The 25257-nt window shown below is 45.5% G+C and overlaps 1 protein-coding gene across 5 annotated transcripts in view; it reads left to right on the top strand.

Moving 5' to 3' along the window:
* Positions 1–25257, top strand: part of LTBP2 (latent transforming growth factor beta binding protein 2) — a 1514902-nt gene that overhangs the window by 1387891 nt on the left and 101754 nt on the right. For all 5 annotated transcript variants that reach the window (XM_069208495.1, XM_069208492.1, XM_069208494.1 and 2 more), the window contains 2 exons: positions 21225–21404; positions 22284–22568. In XM_069208495.1, coding sequence (XP_069064596.1) covers positions 21225–21404; positions 22284–22568 — 465 coding nt within the window. The remainder of the gene's footprint in view (positions 1–21224; positions 21405–22283; positions 22569–25257) is intronic.

Raw genomic sequence — 25257 nt, 5'->3', positions numbered from 1 at the left:
CAAGGCCTTAAGGCTGGAGTGCCAACAAGCGACCTTGCCGTCTGCCTCTACCTTGAGACAACTGACCTTAGTCAGAGGCGAAATCAAACACATAATACTAGAATCGGCTAAACATATCTGGAGAGCTTCCACTGCCCGAATATATGGCTGGGGAGACAAAAATGGGAAGCTCTTGCATTGGTTGGCCACCCGTCCTCTGGCCAACAGAGTTATCCCAGAGATTTTAGATGCCTCGGGCACCCTCACCAAAACACCTATTGATATTGCGCAGAGTTTTGCCTCATATTATGCCAGCCTATATGCGAGGCACCCCCGCCCGATCATTGAGAGAGATGCTCCCCTTCTAAACGACATTACCCTTCCTAGGGTCCCCTCGGAGACAAGAGACAGGCTGGACGAAACTATTAGCCTCGAAGAAATCACCAACGCGATCTCCAGCCTGGCATCGGGTAAGACCCCTGGTCCTGACGGGTTCCCAGCAGAGTTATACAAGAAATGCAGTGACATTCTGGGTCCACACCTTCTTAACATGTACGAGGAGGCTGAGAGACTGGGCCGCTTCCCTGTTGGGATCGATCAAGCCACGATTGTAGTGATCCCCAAAACCCAACCACCATCACGACACTGTTCGGCGTACCGGCCCATCTCACTCTTAAACACTGAGGTCAAGGTGCTCTCTTCGATCCTTGCCTCTATATTGAAAACAGTAATGCCCACTCTGGTGCATCCTGACCAATGTGGCTTTATGCCCACCCGCAGCACCAGACACTGCATCAGGCGGCTACATCTGGCCCTGGCCCACCACAAGACCCTGTCGCACAAACCCTTGGCACTACTCCTACTCGATTTTGAGAAAGCCTTTGATACGGTGGACTGGTCTTACCTCGAACAGGTTCTGCAAAGAAACGGGCTCGGCCCCAAATTTCGAAGCCTAGTGAGACTCCTATATTCCAGGCCGACAGCCCGAGTTCAGGTGAACGGGGTGGTTTCCGATCCATTCCCCATTGGCCGTGGAACCCGACAGGGATGCCCACTATCTCCCCTGCTCTTCGCATTGATAATAGAACCCTTAGCGACAATACTCCGAGGAGATCCATTGATCGAGGGCTGGTCCTGGCCCACCTGCTTAGAGGATCGCGTGGCGTTATACGCAGATGATGTCCTCCTATATATTTCCAACCCGGCCAAAAGCGGCCCCCGCGTACTGGAAATCCTAGGCCTCTTTGCGGAGGCCTCGGGATTGATCCTAAATCCCACCAAGTCCCTATTGGTCCCCCTGCACAGCTCTAGGGACTGTGTGGACTGGCAGCGAAACATCCCAGTACGAAGAAACAGTTTTAAGTACTTGGGAATACACATCTCACTCCTCCCCGAATTGTCATGGGAACTCAACATTACGCCGTTAACTAGGAAAATCAAGATTGATCTTCTGCGCTGGAAGACCCTCCCCCTTAATTTGCTCGGCAAAATAGCGCTCTACAAGATGATGATCCTCCCTAGGCTCCTCTACTTATTGCAAAATTTTCCATTCCCTATACCCATAAAATGGTTCAGGGAAATGGATTCACTGGCGCGCCAATTTATATGGAGCGGAGCTCGCTCACGACTGGCGCTCAAAACTTGCCAAAGAGATGTACACGAGGGGGGCTTAGGCATGTCCAATGTCCACTTTTACTATCTTGCGACGCAGCTGCTTGTAATTAACGACTGGGTGGGGGGTGGGTGGTCAGACCCGGCATACCGGTTGGAACTTCAGTCCATGGGCTACCCTCGGATCTTTGGCACCCTCTACGGAGGTCCAATCTCTCAAGACGTCCCGGACGTAACTAAGGTGATTTTACAGAGATGCCGGACTGCTCAGAGGTTGACGGGGTGGCAGGGGCGTCTCACCCAACAGACCCCGCTATGGCATGGGAGATACTTGGCGCAGGTGGCGGGCTTGGAGGGTTTTCGAAACTGGGACAATATAGGTATCTCTACTCTGGGGGACGTCTGGAGAGGGTCGTATATGCGATCCTTTGAGGATCTCCAAAAAAATTTCTCCCTGAATAAGACACAGTTCCACAGATATCTCCAGCTCCGACACGCCCTACTAGCACATGTCCAAATGGGAGAAGACATACCCGAGCATAGTCCTATGGAGGCCGGGGTGCTGATGGGGGACCTGGGTAAGGGAGGTGTTTCCCAGATATACCGTGCCCTGGTCGCCGGCACCCCGGGTTCTCTGGGGGAGCTCCGCCGAAGGTGGGAGGGATGGGCGGGCCCCATGGAGGGGATGGACTGGGACGAAGCATTGATGGCCCCACGCGCCCTAGCGATGGCCACATGCCTTCGATTGATACAAGCATATTACCTTCACACAGCCTATCTCACTCCCATCAAACTACACAGAGCGGGCTTACGCCCCACAGCGGAATGCCCTCGCTGCAGAAACCCCACAGCCGACTTTTTCCACATGGTATGGACCTGTCCAGTCATAGTGACATACTGGGAAGCTGTTTTGCAGGAAATCTCCGAGGTCCTACAGGAAGACATAGAGAGGAGACCTCTGCCCCTCCTTCTGGGGATCATGGGCGACACTGGGTTGAGGAGACCGGACCGAGTTTTCCTTGGGGTGGCGTGCCTGGTAGCCAAGAGGGATATTGTGGCGGGCTGGAAGGCTATAGGTGCCCCAACACTGACTAAATGGAGAAGAGGGGTAGACTGGTGTGCGCAGAATGAAAAACTTGTATATGAGGCCAGAGGCTGTCCAAACAAATATGATAAGATATGGGGGAAGTGGGAGGCTGCCGCAGGTCCTTAGATTAAACAAAGTATAGCCACCAATCATATTGTACTGTCTGGGAGCATGGGCTCGGCTGTTGTTAGATGCACGTTGGCATCTTGTTCTATGTTTGTACCATTGTATTGTACCCTTTTCTTTTCTCTTTGCAAAATAAAAAAAGTCTTTATCAAAAAAAAAAAAAAAAAAACTTAAATTGTGTAAATCACCTGGACCAGATGGTATACCTGCTGAATTTTATAAAGAGTTTTCTCCTCATTTATTACCTCACTTACGCAAACTGTTTACACACTTTTGTGTTTCTGGAATGACATCAGGTTCTTTCACTGAAGCCTTATTTATAGTTATTGCAAAATCTAATTAAGATCATATCATCCTATATCATTAATAAACCAAGATTGTAAACTTTATGCAAAAATCCTTGCCACCAGACGAGCTTCGTTACTAGATTCCATTGGATAAATTGATCATACTGGTTTTATGAAACATAGATATTATGTAAATAATACTAGTTTGTTATTTCATGTAATTGAAAATGCTTCATTTTTATCTTTGCCATCTGGAGTTCTTGCATTAGATGCTGAGAAAGCATTTGACAAAGTATATTGGCAATATGTATTTGATACCCTATCTGTGTTTAATTTTGGCAATTACTTTATTTGCATGATATCAGTGCTATATTTTGGTCCATCTGCAAGACTTTTTCTCAATAGTCATTTATCTAATACATTTCTGTTATTTGGAGGCACTTGCCAAGGTTGCCCTTATAACCTCTACTTTTCATCCTATTGAAGTGTTACCTATTGCTATTAGAAATTGCAAGGAAATATAAGGTATTACAATTAATTATGTTACTATTAAAACTTCAGCATATGCTGAGGATTTCTTTTTCTACATTGCTAACCTTATGTCATCCATTCCCTCTTTATTAATTTTAATTCATATATATTCCCTAATTTCAGGATATTCTTGAAACACGAATAAGACAGAATTTCTTTCTTTAAGTGTATACTGTACCCATGATATGCTACCTAATAATGAAATTATATGGCAAAGGGAAAATCTTAAGTATCTAGATATTCTATTTTCTAGTACTATTAAACAACCAATTACATTGAACTGTAATTATATTCTTAATCATATCAAAAACAAATGTCAGAAATGATCTACTTTACACTTATTCTGGTGGGTCAAAGTTGAAGCTATTAAAATAATTATTGCTTCAAAAACACCTTATCTCCTCTCCATGATCCCAACTCAACTCCCTCTCAAGTTTTACAGAAAGTTAGATAAATGTACATCTAAAATTATCTGGAATAATAAACTGCCTTGCATAAGTTATAACAAATTAAAATCCTCAAAATGTAATGGTGGTTTGGGTTTGCCAGATTTCTTTATTATCATAAAGTATGTATATTAAAAAAAAGCATTTTTGGTTTACTAATATAAATTTTGCTAATGTACCCACATGGCTTCACTGAAAGACGTTTGGTGTCACCGATCCTGTTACAGACATTACTGATAATTTCCAATTCTAAGTCTTTAATAAAAAGACCCTTAATACTAAAATCTACAGAATTAATATTACAAGATTTGGATTCTATTTTCCAAGTACCTATTTCTAATACATTACATATATCTTTATGTCATAACCCTTTAATGAAACTTAGTCATAATAAAAAAATCTGAAAGTCTTGGATAAACTGGTGTTTTTTCCTTTTACTTGAAATATATTTTTCAGAATTATTCCTTTTTGACTTTCAAAGAACTACAACAAAAATATTCCCTTTCTACTGTAGATGTGATTAAGTTTGAACTTTTATGTAAGTCCATCTTTGATTTGTTAACTAATTTTCCAGGAAAAGTATATTTCTGATTAGAAATGTATATACATATAATTGCTTCCTCTACTCATGCAGTGTCAAAGTATTATAAAAAATTTAATAGTTTTGAAAGAAATAATTTGAATTTTCTATCCTTTTTTAGAATAATTAATTAGGCATGTCTCTTTTGCAAGACTCATGGAGGAAAATTTATCTGAATCATATTTCTGGATGGTTACCAGTATCGCTATATCAAACAATTACATTCATACTATTTAATTGTTTATGGACCCCGTTAAAATTATTTAGTGTAAATTTACTAAATTTTCACAATTGTTGGCATTGTAATTCTACTTCAGGCTCCTTAAAGCATATGCCTTTTGTACAATTGTTTCTACATTTTGGAAGAAGGTACAGAATGTTATTTCAAAAATTTATAATTTCTCAGAGAAGCTCTAATATAGCTTGCTGATTGGCAAATCAAGTTTATTGTCAGCAAAAAAGTCAGATAAGAGCAACAAACATTTTGACTTCCTAATTTCTGCTCCCTTAAAATCAGTAACTGCCAGTTGGAAAAATGCTTCATTATTATCAATTCATACATGGTGGTCAGAAAAAGATCTGATTTGACTATAATGGGTGTTGTTCATAACACAGATGCTTATCAGTCATTTTGAAAACCAATTGATAACTATATAGCAATGTATTTATAAGTATGTATTATTAATATATGTTATATTATATAATAGTACATTTCTATGATTATTGTAATAGCTCTAGTATGATATATCTGTAAGATAGTTCTTATCAACCCCCCTGGTTATTTTCAAGTTTAGTTATTATTACTATTCAGCAAGTGTTATTATGTAGGTACAGTTATTATGTTTTTTCTATGGTGAAAGTACTCATTGTACCTCTTTCAGTGCTTTTTTTTTTGTTTGGTCTGTTTGTCATGCCATAAAAGAATAATAAAATATTTTGAACAAAACAGGTAGTCGAGGGACTTAACAGTATGATAAAACAAGCCTTTGCTGTGAGGGTTCTAGTTAATTGTGCATATTGAGATCTTAATGTATGTTGTGTAGTTTAAATGATAGTCAGGATACATGCTATTGAACCATACTCCTTATGAAATCATATTCTGTGTCAAAATATATTTACTGGAACTCTCAGGCTGGAGGGATCCACATGACCAATCACAACTTAAGCTGTTGTGGAAATTGCAATCTATCCAGCACAGTCAAAGCCAGATTACAATTCCAGTATAATATCCTGTGACTGACTGGCTGCCAAAGGTTGATGAACTCCTGTCTATTTAAATCCTGTGCTGTGATGGGAACAAAAATTACAAGAATGGTAATGCTTTCACCTTTACCAAGGAGAAGAAAAAAACACAATTGTCCTGTGGATGCAGTAAAGCCTCATCCTGTAAACCACCTCAGTGCATCTCCTGTAATCAACGCTGACTAGGCAACTGACAACCATGTTGTACAGTAATTAACGTACATGTTGAAAGTTAAAGTGTAGGTGAACTTTGTCAAAGTTGGATTAATACTCGCTAGATGTTGTAGAACAACATATGGATACATTGCATGAAAACGCAAACATTTGTTTTCCTACAAGGTCCAAATCAATGCAGAAGTGGAAAGTATAAGAATTGATTGCATTAACTATAATTGCTATAACACATAAAACTGCTGCAGAAGCTCTACAGCAAATTAGAGAAATTGACACTGAAAGTATTCTGGAAACATTTAAAGTAATAATGATTTAAAAATGAGAATGAAAAAGTTATATTCAGTTTCAGAATGACTTCTGTTGCTTTTAAAGTTGTAAATATGAGCAGGAACAGTGCAAAGTTATATTTGAATTGCACATGGCTTGAAAATAATTTAAGTTGGACAGAGTTCCATGGAATGTAATTGATGATACTGAGATTTTAAAGCCTTATAATGTAGGTAATTATCTGCTAAGTAGGCTGACTATACATATAGTTTAGCCCAATACAGGAATTTGATTTGTTTGCTTATACTTCTTATGGCAAATCAGATTTCACAGGTTCATTGATGGATTCGTTATGATACCTGTTAAAGGTATACAACTTAATGGTTGTCCTATGACAAAAGACGTAGGGTGACACACACAACTGGGAAACTCATTTTTTAAATATGCTTGTGGCTTCCTATTCAATGCATTATTTGGCTATGGGGCAATCTTTATTTTTAAATACACACAATAGTTCAAGGCCTTTAAAAACATAACGTATGTGTAAACATACATTTTGTTCAGTGTAGCAGCACGACAAATGCCAGTGACATTTGTAAACTAAAGAGATTCCCCAAAACTAAAGAGATTCCCCAAAACAGAAATCACTATGATTTTGATAAAGAGCGAAAAATGATTCACTTGTTGTAAGGGTCACAGAAAATTGCTGTTCACGCAAGGAAGGTTGCACTTTTTTAGTGACTGAATCGACTGAGTGTTATGGTTGTATGCTACATCTGCCAGCACAACCTTGCTTGATTGGCCAAATACTAATAAGCTCTCATAAGAGAATCTTGACAAATAGGCAAGCATGATAAAATAACATAGGTATTACAACCAGCATCTGACAGAGACTTCTAGCTGCAGACTTTTTGCCTTTAGAATTTCCAGGCATCAGCTTGGAATCTGGAACTTTTGCGGAGCAATACCCTTGCGCAAGCCAATGGATCTGCGTGGCGTTGTTGAAGCTGTCTGTGGCATCACGGTTGTAGGAAGTGGGCTCCGTATATACTATCTCAAAGTGAGAGATAGTGTGCACAGAGTCCAAGGTTTCCCCTTAGAGGTTGATAGTGGCAAAATTAGATAATACTAATGCTCTATTTGTGATAGTGTGGTCGAGCAGTAGGCTTATCAGAGGGTAGTGTTAAGCATCTGTTGTACACACACACACAATTAATGGGAACACACGCTCAAAGATATAACTCCAGGCCAATTGGTTTTTATATAGAAAAATATTATTTTCTTAATTTATTTTAGAACCACAAGATTCAGAATTCAAGTAAATACATAAATTGTAAGGTACTTGGCATAGGTAAATATGGAACTTTGAAGTAAAACAGTAAGGAACACAGTTTTGGCAAAAATGGCAAAAAGCTATTTCAAAAGTAGACACGATGCAAAAATCAACAGTTCCTGAAGGAGGTAAGTACAAGTTAGTTTAGCAGGTAAGTAAAGTACTTACAAGTTCAGTCTTTGGGGCATAGGCAGCCCACCATGGGGGGGTTCAAGGCAACCCCAAACACCCAGCACCAGCAACAGAGGGCCGGTCAGGTGCAGAGATCCAAGTAGGGCCCACTGAGACTAGGGGCGCTTTGGTCCCAGTCTGCTGGCAGGTAAATACCTGCGTCCTCGGGGAGCAGACCAGGGGGGTTTTGTAGAGCACTGGGGGGGGTCACAAACAGGCACACAAAATATACTCTCAGCGGCACAGGGGAGGCCGTGTGCAGTGTGAAAAGTAGGTGTCGGTTTTAGCATGTAAATCAATGGAGGGACCCGGGGGTCACTCTAGCGATGCAGGCAGGGCACAGGGGAGCTTCTCAGGCCAGTCACCACAAGCGGGCAACGATGAGGGCCGCCTGCTGGTCCCTCCTGCACTGGTAGTTGGTTTCTCTCAGGCCTGGGGGCTGTGGGTGCAGTGCTTGGTCCAGGCGTCGGGTTCTTTGTTACCGGGCAGTTGCAGTCAGGGGGAGCCTTTAGATTCTCTCTGCAGGTGTCACCGTGGGGGTGCAGGGAGGTTATCTCAGGGTGTCCACGTCGTGGGAGTCGCCTGGGAGTCTTCGCTGCAGTGTTGGTTTCTCTGGACATGAGCCGGGGGAGTCGGGTGCAGAGTGTTGGGGGCTCACGCTTCCGGAGTGAGGCTGGAGTCCCTTTAAAGATGGTTTCTTCTTTGTAGATTAGACAGAGCTGTTGTCAACTGGAGTTTCTTGGTCCTTTGGGTTGTAGAGCAGTCCTCTGAGTCGGCAGGGGTTGCTGGTCCCGCTGGATGCGTTGCTGTTGCAGGTTCTTTGAGTCTGGACACAGGCCGGTAGGGCTGGGGCCAAGTCAGTTGTTGTCTCCATCGTCTCTGTGGGGCTTTCAGGTCAGCAGTCCTTCTTCTTGTTCAGGGTCAGGGTTCAGGGTCGCACCTAAATACTAAATTTAGGGGGGGTTTAGGGCTATAGGGCAGTAGCCAATGGCTACTGTCCCTGAGGGTGGCTACACCCTTCTTGTGCCTCCTCCCTTTGGGGAGGAGGGCACATCTCTAATCCTATTGGGAGAAATCCTTCAAAGCAAGATGGAGGATTTTCTAAGGAAGAAGTCACCTCAGCTCAGGACACCTTAGGGGCTGTCCTGGCTGGAGGGTGACTCCCCCTTGTTTTTCTCATTATCCCCTCTGGACTTGCTGCCAAAAGTGGGGGCTGTGTCCGGGGGACGGGCATCTCCACTAGCTGGAGGGCCCTGTGGTGCTGTAGCACCAGGCTTGAGCCTTTGAGGCTCACCGCCAGGTGTTACAGGTCCTGCAGGGGGAGGTGTGAAGCACCTCCACCCAGGTCAGGCTTTGTTCCTGGTCACAGAGAGCACAAAGGCACTCACCCCATGTGGCCAGAAACCCGTCTGGATGTGGCAGGCTGGAAGAAACTGGTTATCTTAGCACTAGTAGTTGGGCTGGCATGAAGGGGGCATCTCTAAGATGCCCTCTGTGTGCATTTCTCAATAATTCCCACACTGGCATCAGTGTGGATTTATTGTGCTGAGAAGTTTGATAACAAACTTCCCATTATTCAGTGTAGCCATTATGGAACTGTGGAGTTCGTGTTTGACAAACTCCCAAGCCATATACTCTTTATGGCTACCCTGCACTTACACTGTCTAAGAATTGGCTTAGACACTGTAGAGGCATAATGCTCATGCAGCTATGTCCTCCCCTGTGGTATAGTGCCCCCTGCCTTAGGGGTGTAAGGCCTGCTAGAGGGGTGATTTATCTATGCCACAGGCAGTGGGTTGTGGGTCGACGTAGTCTTTTTCTCCCCAACAGCACACACAAGCTGTGAGGCAGTGTGAGGGGTCCCCAGGGTGGGATAATACATGCTGCAGCCTGTAGCCTGACCACAGGGCCCTTGGTACCAGGGGTACCATTTACAAGGGACTTATCTGTGTGCCAGGGATGTGCCAATTGTGGAGACAAAGGTACAGTTTTAGGGAAAGAACACTGGTGCTGGGGCCTGGTTAGCAGCATCCCAGCACACTTTGAATCATAACTAGCATCAACAAAAAGCAAAAAGTTAGGGGGTAACCATGCCAACAGTGGCATTTTCCTACAACGGTCACTTATAAAGGCATCACCAAGGCATACGTATGTTAGTTATTTTCTTTCCGTACCGGTTAAGCGCACAGCCGGAACAGAGCTACCCTCTGTCTTTTTTGACAGGCCTTTTTCATCCTTTTCTTCAAGACATTTTGTGTCTGTTCGAGGATGACCTTGAGGCGCCATGTGGCGCCTGCCATAGCACCATGCCGGTGACGGATCCACACCAGGTATGTTTATGGTGTCTCGAGCAGGACCACGATTCAAAGTCGTGCTCGGACTGCTGTGCCATGGCTCTGAAAGCTTTGAGGGAGTAGTCCCTATGGCTCATGTTCGCCTGCCAGTCGACAACGGCCGGCACAACTCCTTGGAGGTCACGGTCGAGGAGGAGGTTGAGGGACTGCTCCATGAGCCCAAAGTCATCTTCGTCCACTAGGGGTCCTCTGGGCACTTGGGGAAGATGCACAAAAAGAAGAAGAAGTCCAAGCGGACTTCGACTTCGCCTTGCCCTTCAGCCGACAAAGCAACTCAGGAATGTCAATATTCCAGGCACCGTTCTGTGGAACCAATGCCAGGGCCGACTTCGCACCTTCCTCCCTTTCCGGAACCCAGAGCGACTCCTGCTCAACTTAAAGAGTTTTATGAAGCCAGGACCTTGTGTTTGAGCGGGCTGCCCCATCGTAGCACCTGCGGTCGGCAGAGTACCCATCAGGTTCCACGCCCACAGCTTTGGCTTCAATGGGCCTTGTGGATCCAATTCCAGAACGGCGCTGGCCTCACACAGGTAGCTACAGAGGAGAGTGCAATGTATACAAAGGCGGTGTGTAGGGCAGCGGAGGTCCTTGATCTGCCTATGGTGCTAGTCAAGACTAACATCCTGAGAGAGGTGCTCCAGCTGGGGCTTCCACACCAGAACCAATGCTGCCCTTTAATGAAGCCATCACTGATGTCCTGCTGCGGACGCGGTCCACACCCATCACAGGGGCTCCTGTAAACAGGACAATCAGCCGCCGCCATCGGACGGCTTCAGGTGTCCTTAGTTTCCTCACCCATCACCCTACCCCAGAAAGCTTGGTGGTCCAAGCATCTACATCCAGATAGGGAATCCAAGAGACTGGATAAGCTTGGGAAGAAGATGTTTTCTCCCAACGGCCTGGCATTGAGGTCAGTAAACACCTCATGCCATTGGGCCATTTTACTTACACTTTGTGGGGTTCGGTGGCATACGTGCTGCCTCAGGTCACAAAGGACACACGGGCCATTCTTTCCAAATCAGTTAAGGATGGGAGAGATGCGGCAAAGTTTACCACAGGGTGTGGTTTAGACACAACTGACTGACTAGCTGAGTAGAGTGATTTCGTCAACGGTTCCCCTTCGGCGCTTCTCATGGCTTTGTACATCTGTCTTTTCAGGGGATGTCCAGGCAAACCTCATGGACATGCCCTTCGATGGGTCCTGCCTATTTGGCAAAAAGGCAGACTCGGCGCTGGAGTGCTTTAAGGACTCCAGGGCTACGGCTAAGTCTTTTGATCTCTTGATGACGCCTCGCCAACAGTCTGTCTATCACCCCTTTTGAGGCTTTGGAAGTGATGTGGCAACGCTCCAGTAGCAGAGCTTCCACAGTTCCCCAACAACTTGCGCGGGGATGCTGTTGTGATGCATTCAGACCCAGAGGGTCTGGCCTGAAGTCGTCCGCCACCCAGCCCCTCCATCTCTACAGTGTCCAAGCCCTCCTAGTGTGACTCTGCAAGACCATGTACACCCAGTTGGAGGGAGGATTCACTTTCATCTCCCTCACTGGTGGTCCATAACATTGGACAAATGGGTTTAGCAGATCATACAGAAGGGCTATTCCCTCCTCTTCCAGTCTTTGCCTCCCCATTCCGATGTTTCGGCCTCTATCTGGAATTTCAGTGAGGCAGACTCTGAGGCTGCTGGGCCTCATGGCCTCCTGCATCCTGTTAGTAAAACATGCCCAATGGCATATGCGGGCTCTGCAGTGGGATCTGAAGTTCCATTGGGTTCTGCATCAGGGAAATCTACCTGACATGGTTTAGATCTCAGGGGGATCTGCAAAAGATCTGCAGTGGTGGTTAATAAACCACGATTGGGTCAGAGGCAGACTCCTCTGCCTTCCCCAACCAGATATTACAATAGTGAAAGATGCGTCACTTCTGGGAGAGGTGGAGATCAGAATTCTGTGTTCTCCGGCAGAATCCAAACTCCATATCAACTTATTGGAGCTCCGGGTGATCCAGTTGGCATTGAAGGCATTTCTTCCAGTTGTCAAGGGGAAGATAGTGCAGGTGTCCACGGACAACACCACCACAATGTGGTAGTGCAACAAGTAGGGGGTGTGGGGTTGTGGACCGTTGTCAAGAGGCCTTGCGTCTCTGGACTTGGCTGGAACAGCAGGGTACAACCCTGATGATTCAAACCTGGCTGATTCTCTTAATGCCAGGGCAGACAAACTCACCGTCGATGCCTAGGGGATTACGAGTGGCGTATCAATCCGGAGGTGGCACAAGGACTCTTTCAATAGTGGCATGAGTGGAGATCAGGCCTCCTGTACGCCTTTCCGGCCATACCACTTCTGCCCAGAGTTCTCAAGAAGATCAGGAACAACCGGGCTCAAGTAATCCTGGTGGCTCCAGACTGAGTATGGAGAGTCTGGTATCCAGAGCTTCTGAAAATGAGCATCTATCCTCCGATCAGGACATCCCTACGGGAAGATATTCTGTCACAGAAGCAGGGGAAGGTTCTCCACCCAAACCTGTTAATTCTGCACCTTCATGCGTGGAGGTTGAGCAGCGGTATATTATATTGTATATTATTGAACAGAAAGATCTATTGATCCTCTTTCTGCTTCTCTCTCTGAAATTCTTCTCTTTATCTTGTGCCTTGCCCAGCATTGGGCACTCTCAAGGGTTATTTTTCTGCCTTATCAGCTTTTCTTCGGGTGCCCGATCAGCCTTCATTATTCAAATCTCCTATTGTAAATAGATTTCTTAAAGGGCTTGCACATATGTTTCCTCCTACACCCTTTATTATGCCTCAGTGTGATTTAAATCTAGTTCTCACCTATCTTATGCACTCTCCGTTTGAGCCTTTACACAGCTGTCCACTCCGGCTGCTCACCATCAAGACAGTCTTCTTAGTGGGAATAACATCTGCTAGGAGGGTGAGTGAGGGGCAGACTGTCTGGTCGAAACCTCTGTATCTCACCATGTTTTTGGACAGGGTAGTGCTTCGCACTCGTGCCTCTTTCCTCCCTAAGGTGGTGACCCCATTTCACCTGGGTCAGAACATCACCCTGCTCACCTTCTTTGCTCTCCCACATCCCTCTAAGGAAGAGGAGTAACTCCATTGACTGGACCCAAAAAGAGCATTGTCATTCTACCTTGACGGCACAAAAGAGTTCCAGGTGGATGACCAAGTCTTTCTGGGGAACGTGGGAGCAAAGAAAGTTTGGGCAGTGCAGAAATGAACCATTTCGCGCTGGGTTGTTCTCTGCATAAAAAATATGCTACGCTCTGGCCAAGAAGAACCCTCCTGAGGGCTTGAGGGCTCATTCCAACAGGTACAAGGCTGCTACCACTGTGTTAGGAGGAGGTGTACCAGTCCTGGACATCTGTCATGCTGCAACGTGAGCATCTTTGCACACATTTGCCAAACACTACTGCCTGGATAGTCAGGTCTGCGGAGATGGACACTTTACCCGTTCAGTCCGGCAGGACTATTTAGTTTGAGGACAATTGTTCCGCAGCCCACCGCCAGGAGGTTATGGCTTGGATATCTATTCTAAAGGTAAGGAATCTGCAGCTAGAAGTCTCTATCATGTGATCAAGTTACTTAACCTTTGATAACGCATTATCTGGTAGAGACTCTATCTAGCTGCAGATTCCTTACACCCACCCATGCCTTCCTGCTCTGCAGACTCATTTTCTAGAGTTAAGGATTGTTCCTTTCAGGGCCAGAGTTTTTTTGCACAGACAAAACTGTCAGTTCTTTCCATGGCTCTGCACTTCTGGCATGGAAGTTTGTGGAAAAGTACTGACGTACACGAGCCTGGGGGTGCCTTAATAGGCAACCTTGACATCACACATGTGATGGCTTGAACAACGACACATGGATCCAAACAACGCCATCCGTGGGACGCGCAAGAGTATTTCTCAGCAAACGTTTCGGATTCCAAGCTGAGGCCTGGAAATTCTAAAGATAATGAATCTGCAGATAGATAGTCTCTATCATGTAACGTGTTCTTTTTTCAAACACAATAGGCATGATAACACATGTAAAAGTGAAAGGAAAAAGTATGTTAGAAATATTAAGGAAAACATTCGGATCAGCTTTGCATACAGCAGGGAATACACCTTCCAGCTTTCTCACAGGATTGGCTCCACTTAAAATAGTGGATGAGGTTGCATTACCTCACCCACTATGTTGAAAAATTTCAGTAGCCTGAAGTAGGTGGTTACTGCCTGGGTAAATTAATTAAAGCAATGGGTTAGCCTTCAACCCATATCTATGAGGTGCACTGAACTGATAAAGCATTAAAGTTTTTCTAACCTAAGAGTTGTCATCTAAAAGGAACATATTAAGGATGAAATTCCGTACTCCTTTCAATCACTCAATCAATCAATCAGTATTTTTATAGGACAGAATAAACACCACTGAGGTTATCTCAGCGGTGGGTGTAGGAAGCTGGCCTGGTGTTTGGTGGGCACCTATGGACTGTTGGCACCATATACCAGGTCCAGGCAATCCCTACTAGTGAATGAAGACAGTGACTAGGAAGCCAGTGCTCTCTAGGGGTAGCTGTGGGTGAGCAGCCAAGACTTATTTAGGAGACATGCAAAGCTCTTGCAATACCACTACAGTCACACAGTAACTTATCACACCTGAAAGGAACCACAGTGTTGCAAAAATAAAGGTACTTTATTACAGTAGCACTGAGCTACATTACTTAAAGGCAGTACCCCCAATTGCAAGTAAGTACACACTATACATACACATACAGTAATAACTAGAAATTATGATAGAAAACAAGCATTGGTAAGAACAATAAAGAAAATAGCTAGGGCCTTAGGGGAGGGCCAAACCATATACTAAAATAGAGGAATGCAAAGTGAAGTCCCCCACCCAAGAATATGGAGTCTTAGAAGGGAGCTGGGAGAACATGGGACCCTAACAGGTGAGGACATAAGTGACCAGACCAGACCAGATGCAAGATCAGGACCAGACCAGAGGAACCCAAAGGTGGATTCTGGGAGAAGAGGACCTGCAAAAGAAGGGGACAGAGTCCAGTCCACGATCGAGTGTCCAGATGGGGCAGGGGCCAGTACCCACCCTTCTGTGGATGAAGATCCAGGTCGACGGGGAAGGAGAAGATCAGCTGTGAAGTCTACGAGCTGCAGAGAAGTCCTTGAAGCTGTGCAGATGAGGTCCCAGGTCGGTCGCCGGGAAACAGATGGTCAGTAGGAGAACCACCAACAAGCCTTGGCAAATCCAAGAGGAGGCAAAAGAAGAGTTGCAAGTCTTGGAGGGAGTCCAGGTAGGCCCTCAGTAGTTGGGAGAGCCAGCAGAAGCATTTGCAGCCCCCACAGGCATCCAACTGGCAGCAGGCACAGTAAGTTTGTGTGAGGCCCAATCATCACACCTGGAGAGGAGTCCCCCGTCGCTGGCACAGCAGAGGAGAAACTGTCCTTGCAAGGATGAAGTGCTGGGGGCCAGGGCTACTTTGAAGATCCCTTGGAGCAGAAGACAACAAGCCTTGGTTGCTGCAAGAGTCGCGGTCCACCGGGGTACTGTCCTGCAAGGAGAGGCGATGGCACACCGTTTCCCAAAGTGGACAGAGGGCAGAGAGGATCAAGGGAACCACTCCACACCACTACTTGTGTTGCAGGATCCACGCAGTTCCAGAGGATAGCAGGTCCACACAGCCGGTCGGGCCAGATGCAGGTGAGTGACTCCTTCACTCCAAGGGAGATTCCTTCTTACTTCCCAGTGCAGCTGACGTCTTGCTGGGGTGTCCTCTTAGAGGAAGCCAATGGAGGTCTTGGATTTGATGGGTGAGGTGATGTGGTTTCATTTGGTAAGGTCTAGAATGAGTCTGGCTGCTGTGTTCTTTATGGTCTGGAGTCTCTTGAGGAGTTTGGGGGGGGAGATTCCGGAGTAGAGTGCATTACTGTAGTCTAGCCGACTGGTGACGTGGTCCTGGTGTTGACAGAGATTCATCTGAAGATTCTACGGAGCATGTAGAGGGTGCTGAAGCAGGAGGAGGCGACTGCGTTGATTTGGTGCTTCATGGTGAGGTTGCTGTTGAGGATGATGCCCTGGTTGTGTGCATGGTCTGTTGGGATGGGTGTAGGTCCGAGATAGGAGGACCACCAGCTGTTGTCCTATATTGATGTGTTTCTCCCAAAGATCAGTACTTCTGTTTTGTATGAGATGAGTTTGAGGCAGTTGGTTCTCATCCAGTTGGAGACACTGGTCATTGTGTCATGGAAGTTTGTTCTAGTGGTGGTGGTGGGGGGGTCTTCGTTTGAGCAAGAGGATGAGTTGGGTGTCGTCTGCATAGGATATGATGTTGAGTCCATGGGCTCGGACGATATCAGCAAGGAGGTGTAATGTAAGTGTTGAACAGGCTGGGGCTGAGGTATGATCCTTGGGGTATGCCGCAGATGATGTGCTTTGGTTCAGAGGTGAAGTGAGGCAAGCGGGTTCTCTGCATACGTCCTGCAAAGAAGGAGGCAATCCATTTGAGGGTATTTCCCTGGATGCCAATGTTGTTGAGTCTGTCAGTGAGGTTGTGGTTGGATATGGTGTTGAATGTCAAATAATGCTGATAGGTCAAGGAGGATCAGAGCTGCTGTGTTCCCACGGTTGAGGAGGGATCTGTTATCGGTGGCTGTGATCATGGTGGTCTCTGTGCTGTGGTGGGTGCGGAATTCTCATTGGGGGGCGTCAAACAAGTTGCTATTCTCCAGGTATTCGGTGAGCTGGTGGTTGATGGCCTTCTCAAGTACTTTGGGGGGGTATGAGAAAGTGGGGTACGAAAAACGAGAAATTGGGTGGTAATTTTTGAGTTCACTGGAGTTGGCGGAGGGTTTCTTCAGGAGGAGGGTTTCCAACTGTCAGGGAAGGTCACAGTGGTGATGGAGGCATTGAGGATCTTGATGTGTTCCGTGCAGATTTCCTTGGCTCCAAGGTTGAAGAAATGGTGGGGGCATGGGTTGGTGAATACTGCACAGTGGGTGGAGGACATGATGACTGTGGTGGTCTGCGTAGTGAGCTGGGTCATGTAGTGATTGCTTGGTTTGTTTGAGAGTGAGGGCCAAGGTGGTTGACGTTGAGATTTGTGTGTTGAGGGTCGAATGTGTTGTAGATGGTGGCTATCTTGCTGTAGAAATTGTCCGAAAGGGTGTCACAGAGTTATTGGAAAGAACGGATTGTGTTCTGTGTGGCTGCAGGGCAGGAAAATTCTTTGACTATGTAGAAGAGTTATTTCACGTGGGTGGCTGCTGTTTCGATGCTGTCCCTGAGGACTGCTCTTTTGGTTTCCTTGATGCGCTGGTGGTACTTGCTGAAGGCTAGTTTGTAGGGAGTTTGGTCGGAGAGGTTCTTGGTGAAGCCCCATCTTTTCTCTAATTGCTTCATGGTTCTGGAGTGTACTATCTGGCTCGCTTCAGGGTTTTATTGGTTTTGGCTGGCTTCCTAAGGGCAACTCTTCCAGCGCATTTGGTGATCCAGGCGGAGAAGTTCTGAACGGCCTGTTATACTGTACATCTGCCGGTGGTCCTGAGGGCCTGAGTCCACTGGGTCTCCGTTACTTTGTTCCAACTGAGGTGATAGGAACTGTGAGGTCTGGCGGTGGTGTTCTGTGCTCTGGAGTTGGTGAAGTGGACAATGGCATGGTCGGCCCAGGTGAGTTCTGTGACTTGGCTGTATTTGACTCTGTCACTGGAGGTGAAGATGAGGTCGGCTGTGTGTCCTTCTTTGTGTGTGGGGTGGGTGACCAGTTGGGTGAGGCCGATGTTGCTAGTGTTTTCTAGGAGAGCAGTGGAGTTGGCATTGTTAGGGTTAGGGTTGTCAAGGTAGAAGTTGATGTCGCCAAGAAGAATGAACTGATTTGAGTCAATAGATGACGGGGTGATGAGGTTGGGGATAGACGTCCCGGGGGTCTGTAGGCGAGGGTGCCTCTTATGGCTGTCTTGGCATTGGTCAGAAGTTGAAAATTGAGGTGTTCCATTATTTTTGTGGTGTTGTCACTGGTGGCGATGCATTGGATGGTTTCCTTGTGGATGACGGTGACCCCTCCCCCATGATCCTTATTGCAGTCTTGGTGAATCATCTTGTAGCCATCTGACATTGCAATGTCGATGTCAGGGTTTGAGGTGGGGCTGAGCCAGGTCTTGGCTATAAAGATTACGTTGGGGAAGAGAGGAGTGTGATGGTGTCCCAGATATCCATGGTTTGTTTTGCCAAGGTATCAGGCATTGAGCAGAATGTACTGCAGCATTTCTGATTCGTTCATGGTCTTCGGGGTAGGTGTGGCAAGGGTTTCTGTGTGGATGGGCAGTTCTGTTCGCTATTTGCCCAACCTCATGGATTGTAATCAGGACCTACATGTGTAAATTGTGCCTGTGCGATAGCATCACCTCATAGTTGACTCCACACCATTTGCAGGGGTGGGTAATATATTCCGCTCCATCAGCAGAGTTGGTGGAGTTTTGGCCACTGTATAATATGAAGTTCTGGTCAAATTTCGCCAACCCTCGAGTGGCCGAGATTTGTCATCTGCGAGTGTGATATTTGGTTGCTAGGAGGGCACCTGGCAAAATTTCCTCATTGTGGGCAGTTGTGACCATTCGTGGTTATAAAGCTGCTGCTCGAGTAGAAAATCCACTCGAGCAGCAGCAAAATCAACTCGAGAACCAGTGCCCTCAGGCGCGCAGCTTGGTGCCGTTTGCACTGATTGTTCAGCACAGAACGAGCTCCTGTTGCTAAAAATCAGCCCAGGCAGCGCGACATGCCTAACTCTACCTATTAGTTGAACTCTGCAGAACCTTGCTGAGTTTTCATGTAACTCCATGGAATTCCACAAAGTAAAACTCTGTGATTTCCCCCCACCACAATATTTGCTCCAGATCCATGCCATGTTCACCTCTTGGCCGCAGTGCACTGAGTGTCATTTGCTTCCTGAGTGAATTCTGATGCCTTTGCCTCTGTAAAAAATGAGGAAAAGTAGGCTGTCCATACTGTTTGACTATTATCACATACTTAAGGGAAGAAAAAGTGTCCCATCAGTTGGAGGGGACACTCCCAACAACCCTCCCCGACAAACTCCCCCCCCATAGAAGGAAGACGAAAAGCACAAAAGTAAAGGGCGTCTTTACAGTATAGAAATTTTTATAAAGATACAGCAGAGATACCCGTCCTTAAAATAACGGAAGTGTCATAGCTCATTGAGTAGAGATGTGGCTGTTCAAAAACTACGTATTTTCATTTTAACACACAATAGATTTATTTACATCTTCCACTGTAACATTGTGGTGGTTTGCCTTCTAATGAAATGCTCTTAATGTTGATACACGGATATTAACTAGGTGGTTAGAATATTCTCTTAATCCCATTCCCGTGTTGTCATTATTCTGTGTTTATTTTGTGAAACTGAATATAAGGGCAGGAAATGACCCATTGCTCTGCTCACATTCCCATTCCTTTTTCACTCCCCCAATCTTTACTTTCTTTAATATGTGACTGTCTTACTCCATGTGTAATGGCTCATCGTGGACCAGTCCTCTGCCTGCTTCTGTTGGGCTTTTTTAAACTCGTCGTACAGGCTTCTAGCGAGGTTTTAGTCCCAAACAGTTTTAGAAGGGGATGGTCCCGACAGTGGGATGGAGACTAACGAGAATCACTTAATGGGTGGATGCCAGTCTTAAAAGAATAGTGCATGGTGCTATCCTAAGATAGAACAGAGGAGTGTATGGGCTGGGGTGATTCATGTGTTTAGGTTGTAAATAATCATAGAAGGAAGATCCATTAAACACAGGATTAGTTCATTTGTTTCACGTTCAAAAAACCTTGAAGTAAATTGTTATAGCAGTAAGGGTTTCCCTGCATATCATTGATTTCCCATCTATGCTTCGACAGACCAAGAAAGAGGTTGCCCCACCTAGGTGAATAATATTGTACGGGCATTGAGGGGACTGTGGCTGCCTACCGTGTGGTTAATATCGCATTGCTGTTAAGGGAGAGACCATACCTCCTGATTGGATATTGTCACATTGCCCAGAGAACAGGTGCTTTTCTTATCATGTGCATATTGTCACATAAGACCAGAGTGAAATGCCATACCTTCAAGAGACAATTACTACATGCCTAATGTGTGGTTAATATCGCATGCCTCTGATGGGAGAGTCCATCCCTCCTGTCTGGATATTGGCAATTGCACAGAGAAGAGTTGCCCTCCTTATCATATGCATATTGTCACATAAGAGCAGAATGAAAGGCCATCCCTCCTTTTTGGAAATTATTACATGGGTCTGATGGTAGAGGCAGTCCTTAATTTATAAATAACATCGTGCTGGTGTCCAAAGCTCTCCTCTGAAACACGCAGTTGCTGCAATTAAATGTGCGAGCAGAGAATACTGAGGCAGCGTAATCCTAAAGCCATATCGGGCCTCTTTAATCCATTTCCAGCCACTGCCTGCCCCTTCAGCTCACTCTTGCAACTTTCTTCTTTCTCCCTTTGTGACGCTTTTTTGTTTTTCCTCTTCCTCCGTCTTTACCATATGTGCCTTTTGCTCGCAGTAAATGCTTGAGGAAGAAAAATAAGTTCTGGTCCTCAGAAACAAATGCCGGTGCCCCAAACCGGAATCCACTGGTTCAAATTAAGCACTGGGTAGAAGCATTATCCCTCAGGAAAAGATATTATCAGACATTCTGACGAAAGAGGCCATACTCTGCAACAATAAAAGCGAGGCACACGTTGGGACGACAACCATTCTGTGTGCACATTATCACATGGCACAGAGTGACAGGCATCTAATCTGTGAGGACATTAACTTATCACATAGCTCTAAGTGAAGAGTTCATCCATCCTGTTATTATAACCTAGGCACAGATTGGAGAGGCCATCAGTCGGTGTAGATATTAGCATATGGCACAGAGTGACAGGCATCCCACCTATATGGAGAGGTCATACATTTTGTGATAATCTTAACTCCTATTGCTTATAGTAAACTAATTTTTCACAATATTAATTTTGTGTATTTGCCCCCAGAGGATGGCGATGAAGTGGACATGCTTGATATGCACATTGATATCTGCTGGCAGAGAGTGGAGACTAGCTACATTTGCAGCGAACCCCTACAAGGACGGCCAACCACCTACACCGAATGTTGTTGTCTATATGGCGAGGCCTGGAGTCAGCAGTGTGCCCTCTGTCCCCCTCCAGCTTCAGGTGAGATGTCAGAGTGTGTGATTCAGTATTTCAGCCCCTCCCCGCACCTTCTCACCCGTAGCCCCTATTTGTACTTGAAGAGTTCATAGCTTATCTCTACCCTTCTCTAAACTGCCTTTGTCTGCTTCTGAGTAAGATACAATGCCCTGTTGCTCCTCCTGATGATTGTGCAAGACCTCTTCCTACACTCTGGCTTCCTATAATGATAGATTCACCAGTCCTTGGCCTGTTCTCCAACCTCAGCTTATTGTGTACGCCAGTGCTTGCTGTGCCGCCTTACCTCAAAGCCTGCAGTGGACAGCATTGGCTTCGAACTTAGCTAATTCTTAGCTTTAGCTGTTTGAGAAATTACCTGCCTTTATCCTGCTTCATATCACCAGCTGACTTAAAAGATGCTGAGTACTATTTGACCTTAGCTGATGGATCAGGAATCGGTTTTTAGCATACTCTCTAAATACCGTGTACAACAGCCAGACTACGCTGCGCCCTCTGACCTCTTTGATGATATGTGGCCAGCTCTTAGCAAGTTCCCACCTCAGATGATAGAGCAATGGCCTGCCATCATCCTTCCCGCTGATTTCTTTAAAGGTGCTGTGTCTCCTGACCCGAGCTGATTTAGCATTCACCTTGCTTTCTGACAGCCACCAATGGTACAATCACCTGTCATTCCTCTGTTCCCGTAACCCATCTGATGGGCTTTGAGGTTAGCTGATGATACTACAACTAGTCCTTAGCATGACCTGTGGTCTTAACTAACCCTTGCCTTTAGCTTATGATGTTGTGTACAGACGTATAATACTTTACTCCAGACATTTAATACACCTGTCATCTTCTCAGGTAGAAGATTATCATTCATGACCTTCTTCTTCTGTTCCACAGTTGAGTTTGCTGAACTGTGTAACATACACAGAGGAAGCGAGCTCGCAAAAGATGCTGGGCTCAGAGACCGGATCAGCTATGAATATGGACCAGATTTAGAAGATTCTCACCTTGGGCTTTTTGGACCTGATTTGGGTGTTGGCCCATATTACAACTACTATGGTGCTCCAGACTCAACTTTTGGGTCAAGGGAACAAGGCAGAGACTACAGACCCAGTGTGCCCATCCAGACTCCACAGCTCCATTTTGCTGAGCAAAGGCCACAAGAGCGAGGTGACCAGATGGGTGAGTATGACACTGCAAATTGGTGAGTGAATACAGCTCAGATAGCAGGAGGGTGTTACAAGAGGGATGAGGAGTTCATACCAGCCAGAATGGTGAGTAGAGCAAGTCATCTTAGAGAGGTCAGTAGAGCAAGTCAGCTTAGAGAGGTCAGCAGAGCAAGTCAGCTTAGAGAGGTAAGTAGAACAAGTCAGCTAGACGGGCGAGTACCGCTTGTCACCTTTGAGGGGTCAGTAGATAAAGTCTTCTGGGGCGATGAGATGAGCAAGTCAACTTAGAAGGGACAGTACAGCAATACAGCAGGTCTGCTTAGATGGGTTAGTAGAGCAAGTCTGCTGGTGGATGAGTAGAGCGAGTGAGCTTAGAGGGATGAATAGAGCAAATCTAAAGGGATAAGTACAAGTCAGTTTAGAAGGTTCAGTAGAGCAAATCTGGAGGGATGAGTAGAGCACATCAGCTTAGAGCAGTCAGTAGAGCAAGTCAGCTTAGAGGGTTCAGTAGAGCAAGCCTGCTTGGAGAGGTTAGTAGAGCATGTCAGCTGGAGGAGTGGGTAGAGCAAGTCAGCTTAGAGGAATCAGTAGAGCAAGTCAGCTTGAGGGGTGAGTATAGTAAGTCTGGAGGGATGAGTAGAGCAAGTCACCTTAGAGGGGTCAGTAGAGCAAGTCTGCTGTAGGGATGAGTAGAGCACGTCAGCTTAGAGAGGTAAGTAGAGCAAGTCAGCTGGAGGGGTGAGTAGAGCAAGTTCGCTGGAGGGATGAGTAGAGCAAGTCATCTTAGAGGGGTCAGTAGACCAAGTCTGCTCGAGGGATGAGCAGAGCAAGTCAGCTTAAAGAGGTTGGTAGAGCAAATCAGCTGGATGGGTGAGTAGAGCAAGTCAGTTGGAGGGGTGATTAGAGCAAATCAGCTTAGATGGGTCAGTAGAGCAAGTCTGCTGGAGGGGTGAGCAGAATACGTCAGCTTAGAGAGGACAGTAGAGAATGTCAGCTGGAGGGGTGAGTAGAGGAAGTCAGCTTAGAGGGGTTAGTAGAGCAAACCTAGAGGGATGAGTAGAGCAAGTCAGTTTGGAGGGTTAGTGGAGCAGTTCTGTTGCAGGGATGAGTACACCAAGTCCGTTCAGAGAGGTCAATAGCAATCAAAACAGGGGCTACCCTGTAATCCCAAGAACAAGGGTTATGAAATCCAAACAAAGAGTTGTTCTACCAGGAGAAAAACTTAAATAAAGATAATATGGTGATGCGATATACAACAAAATGACTTTGGGAAAAAATGTGTTCTCAAAAAGACACATGCATGATTACTTCTGTATCCATACGAACATGCATCATTTTATTCATATGTATATACAATTGGTTAACCCTCCCATTTGTAGGATATGATCCTAGTGTCCTGTATAATAAGGATTTTTTGACCAAGAAAAGTCTTTTCTTGATCAAAAAATCCTTATTATCCAGGACACGAGCACACTTGAATATTTTGTAATTGTTTCTATGGAGTGCTATGTTGGAAGTTGACCTTTTGCATTTTGCCAACATTGTATATGTTTACTGTCTCGCATATTTCTTTCGTCATGACACATTGTTTTTATGCCTTTCGCTGCGTCGTCTCTTGGAGCACCTATTTGTTTTGTTTTATTTTCTTAAACAGATCAATCTGGTCATATCCTACAAATGGGATGGTTGACCAGTTGTATATACATATGAATAAAATGATGCATGCTCTTATGGATACAGAAGTAATCATGCATGTGTCTTTTTTAGAACAATTTTGTTTCCAAACGTTATTTTGTTGTATATTTTATCACCCTATTATCTTTATTGAAGTTTTTCTCCTCTGCTGGAGGGATGAGTAGAGCAAGTTAGCTTAGAGAAGTCGGTAGGGAAAGTCAGCAAGAGAGGTGAGTACAGCAAATCAGCTTAGAGGGGTCAGTAGAGCAATTCTGGAGGGATGTGTAGAGCAGTTTAGATGGTTAGTGGAGCAGATCAGCTGGAAGGATGAGTACTGCAAGTCAACTAGAGGGGTCAGTACAGCAAGTCAGCATAGATGGGCTAGTAGACAAGCTTGCTGGGGGGATGTGTAGAGCAAGTCAGTTTAGAGAGGCCAGTAGAGCAAGATGACTAAAGAGATGAGTAGAGTAAGTCAACTTAGAGGTGTCAGTAGAGAAAGTCAGCTGGAGAGTTGAGTAGAGCACGTCACCTCAGAGGGCTTGGTAGAGCAAGTCTGTTGGCGGGATGAGTAGAGATGGGAATTATTCTTCACGTTTCCTTGCTTGTATTGGAGCTCAAAACACCCTTGCTACACAACCCATAACTCAGCCCATACTGCAAAGCAGCTGAACAACTATGAAAGAATAATAAATATATCGATCACTTCCTGCAGTGTTGCTAGTCTATAACTGCCACACTGGTAAGCCTCAGCTATTCCTCCTTTCTTTCTGATATTTTGAGACTCTTTTGATCTCTCTGTAAATCCAGACAGGGGTATACAATCTGCGGGTAATTTCCAAAATACCAAGAATCTGCAGAGATGATGTAAAGCTTCCAAACTCTGGAGAGAACTGAGAAATTGCTGAGATGCTAGGACATCTAATTTTCCACAGGGAAATCTGCCAAAGGTTTCATCTGCCTCTAGTTATCTTGCACTTTAAAGTGAGGTGAAGGCTAACTTGCGTTTGACAACAAGAACAGGGTTATCT

This window comes from Pleurodeles waltl, chromosome 9 (genome assembly GCF_031143425.1).
Source record: "Pleurodeles waltl isolate 20211129_DDA chromosome 9, aPleWal1.hap1.20221129, whole genome shotgun sequence".
NCBI lineage: Eukaryota > Metazoa > Chordata > Amphibia > Caudata > Salamandridae > Pleurodeles > Pleurodeles waltl.
The sequence above is the reverse complement of the archived record's forward strand: the minus strand, read 5'-3'. Positions and strand labels throughout refer to the sequence as shown.